This window comes from Corythoichthys intestinalis, chromosome 3, assembly GCF_030265065.1.
Source record: "Corythoichthys intestinalis isolate RoL2023-P3 chromosome 3, ASM3026506v1, whole genome shotgun sequence".
In the NCBI taxonomy this organism is placed as follows: Eukaryota; Metazoa; Chordata; class Actinopteri; order Syngnathiformes; family Syngnathidae; genus Corythoichthys; species Corythoichthys intestinalis.
Window position 1 is genome coordinate 17827109 of NC_080397.1, and position 9069 is coordinate 17836177.

The window sequence follows — 9069 nt, forward strand, 5'->3', positions numbered from 1 at the left end:
GGTGGGCATTAGTCTTATCTGGGGGGACCAAAAAAAAAAAAAGCTACAATGCTCAAGTAAGTCAAAATCCAGCATAGGGCTACTGCACCTTAAAACATGTTTTCTTTTCTCCTTGAGATAACTTGTTGTGTTTTGGTCTAAACAAAAGTTGATTTGATTTTATTTGAGTTAGAACACATCCATAACTGAACAGAATGGAAATGCAGGTGACAATGTTTTTTTAGGTAACCTATTGTGGTTCCTCTGTTTTATTTTTATAATTATCATTATTATTATTATAGTTATTCTTTGTTCCGCAGCCCCTTTGAGCTCAATTTGACCCCCTTAGAATGCTTCAAAATGCACCAAAATCGGCAGGCAGGTCAAGACAGGTGTAATCTTTGATACCGTGTAAAGACAAATTCCAAAAACACTATGTAGCGCCCCCTAGCAGTCATTCTTTGTCCCGCCGACGCTTTGAGCCCTACTTTGATCCCTTCAGAATGCTTCAAAACTCACCAAACTCAACAGCTGGGTGAAACTTTGATAAAATGTAAAATAAATAAATAAATAAACCAAAATATGCATAAATGTGTGTAGCGCTCCCTAGGAACAAAAACAACATTTCTTTCTTTTTTTCTTTCTTTTTTTTTTTTTTAAAGGGAAAGAGGCGGTAACAGCGCAAAGGTTAAAACACATTGGTGCTACTGTATATAAATGGGATACCATATGCGGTGCCCAGACCGTGCACGATGCCGAACCCATTTAGACTGGGAACGTTCGTTCATTCTAAACCAGAGCATTCAGTCATTCTGTCCGATTTTCAGGGCATTTACTGGTCATTTCCTGTTGAGTCTGAGTCACTGCCTTTTCATTTGGGTGATTCCCAGGTCACTTCCTGTTCTGTAACTCAAAATAAACAGGAAGTGACCTGTAAAATGCCCCAAAATCAACAGGAAGTAACTGAAAATCAACAGGTAAATGACCTTAAATGGCCCAAAATTACCTCATTGCCTGGCATTGGCTGCCGCTGACGGCCATAGATGCTCAATCCGTTTTAAGTGGGAGGGATGGCAGGGATGGCTGCCACCCTCTCACTTCAAATGGATTGGACGTCTACTAGTGATAAACTCATTCCAATTCACAGCAGAAGCTTTTTTTTTCTGTTTATTAGTTGTTTGTAGAATATTCAAGAATGATTTCTTGACCAATGTAGCGATAATAGTTGTATCGCCATATCGTCAGATCTCCTTTATCGTGAGCTTTGTATCGCAAATCGTATCGTATCGTGAGGTAACAAGAGGCTCCCAGTAGGGTTGTTCCGATCATGTTTTTTTTGCTCCCGATCGTTTTAGTTTGAGTGTCTGCCGATCCCGATATTTCCCGATCCGATTGCTTTTTTTTTGCTCGCGATTCAATTCCAATCATTCACGATAATTTTTCCCGATCGTACACATTTTGAAAATGCATTAAGAAAAAAATGAATAAAACTCGGACGAATATATACATTCAACATAAAGTACATAAGTACTGTATTTGTTTATTATGACAGTAAATCCTCAAGATGGCATTTACATTATTAACATTCTTTCTGTGAGAGGGTTCCACGGATAGAAAGACCTGTGACTTTGTATATTGTGACTAAACATTGCCATGTAGTATATTTGTTGAGCTTTCAGTAAATGATACTGTGGCCATCCCAAATGCATGATGGGAAGTGGAACCATGACTGTGCGTCGTGCTACCGATTGATATATCTTCTCTGCGTTGGGAAATAACGTAAGGTGTTAAGACAAAGATCAATTGCCACCTTGCTTCCCATGATATTTCTAATCATAGGGACAGGGATTGCAAGGCTTTAGCCAATTAAAAAAAGGCTCCAAAGGCTGCCAAAATTCACTCTACTCATTTTGCGCTGCCTTTTACCTCTCTGTATAGGTAAATCGATGTCATTACAGATTGAGCGCGACAATGAGTGTGAGGGTCGTGCAGCACATACATTAATTGCATTAAATATTTTAACGTGACACATTTTTAAATAAATTAATTGCCACCGGTATTGGAATATTTTTGATAACCCTAAGCTAAAGTAAAGACTGGATGAGTTTATCATATTATTTCTGTAACGTTCAATACAATTAGAAAACCATTTAATTCGAATATATACATACATATATAATTTAAAAAAGGCATGGCTGATATTTTTTTGCCGATTACGATACTTTGAAAATGACGTGATCGGACCCGATCGATCGGCATCCTGATTGATAGGGACATCTCTAGCTCCCACTCCTATGTAGAGGTAAACTCGTGGGGCGGGGTGAGAGGGTTTGTGTACCTTCCGACCACTCGTTCTTCTTTCTACTTTTGGATAGCAAAAATCGGAAAACATTGTTTATAATATACTGTATGTGTTAAGAAAAAATGAGAAATGAATAGTCGTGGTAATTCGATAACGGAAAGCAAGCCATAATCCGTTGTTTTTCAAATGTTACTTTATTGAGCGGAAATCCAAAAACAAAATGCAGTGATTCCTTGCTACTTCGTGCATCAAACTTCGCGCCCTCAGTCCATTGGGGATTTTTTTTTTCAATTAAAAAAAAAAATCAGATCAGCTGTCCCAAGCAATCGCGTAGCTCACTCTCGCTCCCTACCTCCCTCTCCCTGCTCTTTGATCGTCAGGCACTGCTCTATAGTTGCTTATTAAAGTTAACGATGTTGACGAATGTTTGTGTGTGCTCTTGCTAGAGTCCCTGACATCAGAATCGCCGCATGCGTCAATCATCGTTTAACTTGTTAAACAGTTGCTATGGTAACTCCTTGTGTGTAAGTGAGCGGCTTGAGATGATTTGAGTAGCCTCACTAAGAGCCATTTAATAGAGCCAAGCATTTTTCTATAACTTTATTCTTGTTTTAAAATAATTCAGTGGGACAGTAACATGTTTAAAACATCATAATTATTACATTTGAGGTGCTTAAAAACCATTTGTTAAAATATATACAGTTATATATAATATACCTATATATAATATATATATAATATATAACATAATCTTTTTTTTGTTTTCCGTTTTGGAAAAACGGATCAAGGCTCGTTTTCCGTTATTGAATTTCCAGTGATTAATCAGGAAACAGGACACAATTCATTTCTGGTTTTTTGTAAACCACATAAAAACAAAAAAACGGAATTGGACTCGTTTTCTGTTTCTCGTTTTCCATAATTAGAAGGAAAAATGAATGGCCAAAAGGTACACGGACCAAAAAGTGACTAAAATTGTCACACTACAGACACACACGCACTATTTGGCGCTAAATGTGAGAAAATATTGCCGTAATTTTCAGCATGCGCTACGACGCCCCACAAAATAGTTGATCGGTGCATGGGAGGGAGACCCTGTCAATGGCTTGGCATCACATCTGACAAAGCCAAGACTAGACACACTAGATATTTATCTTGCTCAATGAGCCATATATATTTTTTCATGTTGCCCACCACAGTTAAAATTTTGCTCTGATTGGCTGTGTATATGGGAAAGTGTTTATACTGCAGCATGGCCCTTGGCGAGTAGGTGTGAAGAAGGATCTTGTCGTCATATTTTTCAGGCATGCGCATTTGATTGAGTGGGAAGAACATGAACATGATGGTGGGCAGTCAAAATGCAACAGTTAGGGGGTAAAATCATCGATTTATAAACATTTTAACTAGGGCTGTCAAACGATTAAAATTTTTAATCAAGTTAATCACAGCTTAAAAATTAATTAATCGTAATTAATCGCAGTACTAAGGAGGCTTTGAAGCCTGAGGCCCCCTGTCCATGTAGCGTTTGCAAATTCCAGGATCCTGCTCAGCCTAGCACCGGTTCTTTTCTGTTTTGATCAACCAAGCGCTGGCCCAAGGGGCTGAAAACGGGTGCTTAGCAGGCAACAACTCGTTCCTAGACCAAACAAGGGGACCAGCAAAGCACTGACTACATCAGGAGGCAGGGTTGTTGCTAGTGCTTCTATTTTACTACTGCAGAATAGAAATTTTGAGACACTTATTCAATAGGATGACAAGTGTACATGCTCACATTTGGCCGCGGCAACTCTCTGGATTTTACGCGCAAACAAGGAGCCATCATGCAGAGGATGTGACGAGCATTTGGCTCGGCACTCGAGTGGACAGCTTTTTCGCTAATGTAATGACGTATGGACATTTTGTTGCGAATGGGAAAATCAACCTTGGAAAGCAAGAAATTTGAACCAACTAACAATGAACAGGCATGCTTGTTCTTTTAGCAGAAAATGGGTATCTGTGGGTTTTCTGCAGACAGTCCGGTTTCCTCCTGCATCCCAAAAACATGCATGGTAGGCTGATTGACCATTTCAAATGGTCAAATTGGTTGTTTGTCTTGTTCGGTAAAGTATAGTAGATAAGAGCAATTTTGATTTTGAAGGGTTGCTTATCCTCACGTGGGTTGTGGGGGTGCTGGAGCAGACCAATCACAGGGAACAAGAGAAACAACCAATTTGCTCATTTGAGATGGTCACTCAGCCAACAATGCAGGTTTTTGGGCAACCAATTCAGGGTGTACCCTGCCTATACTGCCCATATTAGCTCGGATAGGCTCCAGCACCCCAACGACCCTCATGAGGATAAGCTGAATGGAAGATGAAAGAATGAAATTAATCCTAAAAAATCAAGATGATAAATTTACAATTTAAAATTTACATAAATGTTGATATTTTTTCACATTGTATGGGTCATAGTTAGTTACTACACATTTAAAACATTATTTGTAGTGAGGCCCACTGAGCTGTAATGTCACTTACTTTTCGATCAGCCGTAAAAATGTTACACCTTCAATGAGGGCAAAGCAGATGTCTATGCATGTTTTATTTATACATAAGAAAAATATCCGACCAAAGTGTCATTGAAAGTGGAAAAATCAATTAGGTAAAAAAAAATAGTGTATATACATGATGATTAAATATGGACAACACTGTACTGTCTATCCATTTTCTGTTACTCTGGCTTAGTATCGCCTGGTCCTCCTCCTCCTCCTCCTCCTTGGTCTCCTACGTCGATATCTCCGGACTCTCCTCAGCCTGCGCCTCCTGACTCTCCTTCTCCTGCGAGAATATCTCCTTCTCCTCCGAGAATATCTCCTTCTCCTCCGAGAATACCTCCTTCTCCTCCGAGAATACCTCCTTCTCCTCCGAGAATACCTCCTTCTCCTCCGAGAATATCTCCTTCTCCTCCGAGAATACCTCCTTCTCCTCCGAGAATACCTCCTTCTCCTCCGAGAATACCTCCTTCTCCTCCGAGAATATCTCCTCCTGCGGTACCTCCTCCTCCTGCGGTATGTACTCCTCCTCCTCCTGCGGTACGTCCTCCTGCGGGATCGCCTCCTCCTGCGATACCGCCTCCTCCGAGAGCGCCTCCTCCTGCGATACCGCCTCCTCCGAATGCGTCTCCTCCTCCTCCTCTTCCTCCTTCTCCTCCTGCGAGACTTCCTCCTGCGGGACTTCCTCCTCCTCCTCCTCCTTCTCCTCCTTGACCTTCTCCTTCCCCTCTTCCTCCTGCGCCCAGGTGTGGACCTCCTGCGCCTCCTTCTCCTGCCTCTCATCCTCCGCCGCCTCCTCCGCCGCCGCCGCCTCCACCTGCGAGGGCCGTATGGGTTGATTTTGAGGCGTCTCCCCCTTGTGCGAACAACATACTTTTTGGCTACCAGCCTGTGGACAGCCAGACGGAGCCGAGCTCTATTGTTCGCCATGTCATAGTGACCATTGGCCTTCAAGACTTTCCTAAGGCCAGTAAAGGTCACTCCCGACATGCCGCCGTAGGAGATGGCATTCAGGAGGAGGTTTGACACGGCCCCGCCCCTCTTCCTGGATCTCCTTCGCGGGCTCATTGTCGGTGGCGGTGAGCCTAAGCCGTATTTAACAGTTTGCGGATCCTTTGTAGGTGCTTAAATTATACGTGCATTGATCAAATGCTAATTATGCCAGACCGGAATTTGCACCTGGCATTTATAGATTCTCGGCTCTCAGTAAGTTATGCACTTTAGAGAGATGAGAGACTTTGAAACAAAGTGGTGATGTGCAAGTTAAGAGCCGTGAACCAATGATGCGCAGTTTTCAAAATCAGAAATGATGTCATCTGTACAGACACACCTTATTACACTAAGACTCAAATATTTGAGGAAAGGCTAGTTATAAGTTACTTTTCATCAAATGCCGGCGCTCATCCGTAGGTTGAGGCATGGACTACATTACTTGCCTCCGTGGGGAGTAGTTAGGCTTTACTCACCCCCATGTTCAGCAATTACGCTACCATATGCCTTGAGGTTTGGATCTCAGTCGTCACCCCAGAACCCACACGGCCCCCTGCTAATCCAGTGACCCAAGAGTCTGACTTGCTGTTTTCATCAAAGTTATGTTTTACCTTGATGGGGGCTGAAAGGTTAGAGAGTCTGGGTGAGTATGAATAGTTGTTTGTGTCTGTGATTGGCTGGCGATTAACTTGGATAATACCAAGTTCCTTCATGGTTAGCTCATAGCTATAGTTCACTAGGCAGGACAGGGAGGAGAGGATAGAGTTGTCACTAGGCATGTGCCGGTATGATATTCTGACGGTATGATAACCTTAAACCAAAATATTACGTTTTCAAGGTTTCACGGTATTGCAATTACAGCTCTAAAATGTGTTACTTTGAGGCGTCTGTTTAAAAACAAACAAACAAACAAACAAACAAACAAAAAAACACCTTTTTTCCATTGAACAGGATTTTATTTTTCGAAACATATTAGCAAATTGGAACATAAGTATAATCTTGAAATATGCTTTTTAAAAAACATTGGAATTAAAATAAATGCAGTCCTTTAGGTGAGGCTAAACCCACAGTTCAACATTATTACCATTAGAACAAAATTAATTGAACTATTTTCCATAAAAAGCATGTGTGTATGATTCATCATGTTTACCTTATACACACTCTTTCTCAACACAGACTGTTGCCAGAGCGAAAAAAAAAAACCCTGCAAGTTTTACCACCGCTAGAAACACGCTGGAGTTAACTCTCGTAGCTGGTGGGAAACGTTCATGACAGTGTTTAATAATCTTTAATTTTGTATTAATGCGAAACCATATTGGAGGTATTGCCTCCTCGGCTGCCACCCTCCGCAAACATGTTTTACATGTCAGTTGGCCCTTCTCTAGCCGCGGCCGTCTGTAACTTGTAGTACGTGATAACCCAAAGCGCCTTTATAAGTCTGAAATTTGAGCTCATTTTTGGTTTTACTGCAAAAAGGCATGTGCCGGTATGATAACCTTAAGCCAAAATATCACGGTATCACGGTATTGCAATTACAGCTCTAAAATGTGTTAGAGATATCTGGGTTAAAAAAAAAACTTTTCCATTGAACAGGACTTTTATTTTTCAAAGCATATTAGCAAATTGGAACTGTATAATGTTAAGCTAAAATAAATTTAAAAACAAAATAATAAAATATTCTACATAAAATTAAAATAAATGCAGTCCTTTAGGTGAGCCTAAACCCACAGCCACGGCTCAGCATTATTACCATCAGAACAAAAATAATTGAATTATTTTCCATAAAAAGCAGCTGTGTATGACTCGTATCATGTTCACATCATACACACTCTCTTTCTCAACACAGGCAGTTGTCAGAGAAAAGAAAACAGGTTTTACCACTGCTAGACACACTAAACACGCTTGAGTTAACTCTAGTAGCTGGTGGGAAACGTTCATGACAGTGTTTGCTAACCTTTAATTTTGTATAAATGCAAAAGCATATTGAGGTAATGACTCCTTGGCAGCTACCCTCCACAAATGTTTTACATGTCGGTTGGCCCTTCTCTACCAGCGATTTCGTTTTCTTTGATGGGGGAAAAAGTTTAGGAGTTTCACCTCCTCCAGCCATCGTGTAGCGCAGCTGACTCACTTACACTGAGCAACAACAGGTGGGGGAGGATTTAGCCTTGCAGCTGCAAGCGAAAATCAAGCTGTTTATTAATGGGATTGAGGTCTAATGTCTTTAAGTGACGTCTTAATTGATTTGGCTTCCTGCTGCCCGCTGCAAACATTTTTAGACACAGTAAGCTGACTGGTCTTTCCTCGTCCCCCACTATATTAAAAATCCAAGCTGAAAGCCAAACGCTACATATGTCATATTTCCTCGTCTTAGCTTTTCATATCTCCAGTGCTCATTGCTGTGTGCTCTTTGTTTGGTTCAAAAATACTGCACATACTCTGAAAATGAGAGGGCCACCGCCACCCACTGAGTGGATGTGCAATTACACTTTATTCTTGTACAGCAAAAAAGTTTGACAAGGTCACATGCACCACCCCTGGTATGGCTCTGCGCCCCACTATTTATTTGAGAAGCTCTGCCTTAAGCCATTGCACAAAAAAGCAAGATTTGCATATATACTAGTATATATGGCAGAAAACACAGATGAGGCTAAAAAACCAGTTTCTGCTCTTGCACCCCTTTTTAAAACAAACTGCTGTATTTTAAGCCAAAAGAACTTTATAGAACAATATGTCTATATGCTGCAATGGCAGATTCATGGTTGCCTGGCACTGCCAGACTATTCTCCCTGTATTTTTCAAACACTGAGAGTATAGTCTGGGAACCAGCCTTTTAACGGCCTATCGAGCAGGTACAAAATCAATCGACAAATCAGATTCGTTTATTTGCGTGACGTGTTCTTAACGAGCAACGTCACTCTTGCGCGTCGAAAGTCGTCTCTACAACACAGATGGTGAACGGGAGAGCCGAGAATATGTTCCAATCCACGGTAAAATCAGTTTTAAATTACCAAAAACACATCGACACGAGTCATTGACAACAGTGTTTCGCGCTAGCCATGTTGAATAAACTCCGCTCTCTTCGTATGTTTACTTCCGCGCACAAGTCCCTCGTCCTTCCCTCGTCATTTTACTAACGTCACGTGTGCCCGTCGGTGATTGGTCCACTTTGCTGTCTGTTTGCTGTGGCTTGCTCCGCCCTGGAAATTATATCCGCGTGAATGGTGGCCAGACTCAATAGCTGGAACAGCGGTGAGTCTGGTGTACCAGGCAA

The 9069-nt window shown here is 41.4% G+C and overlaps 1 protein-coding gene across 1 annotated transcript; it reads right to left on the minus strand.

Annotated features, from left to right (window-relative positions):
• Positions 1–5037: 5037 nt before the first annotated feature.
• LOC130913092 (protamine-like protein) lies at positions 5038–5873 on the minus strand. The gene is made up of 2 exons (XM_057831405.1): positions 5350–5873; positions 5038–5305 (listed from the first exon to the last, which is right to left on the minus strand). Exons 1-2 carry the CDS (start codon positions 5871–5873, stop codon positions 5038–5040), a joined length of 792 nt encoding a protein of 263 aa, XP_057687388.1.
• Between the last annotated feature and the right edge of the window lie 3196 nt (positions 5874–9069).

Excerpts from the sequence above, each read along its gene's own strand:
- LOC130913092 (XM_057831405.1), bottom strand. The coding sequence starts at position 5,873 with ATGAGCCCGCGAAGGAGATCCAGGAAGAGGGGCGGGGCCGTGTCAAAC. Across the intron at positions 5,306-5,349 it reads AGGCGATCCCGCAGGAGGAC|ACCGCAGGAGGAGATATTCT; the intron begins GTACCGCAGGAG and ends GGAGGAGGAGGT.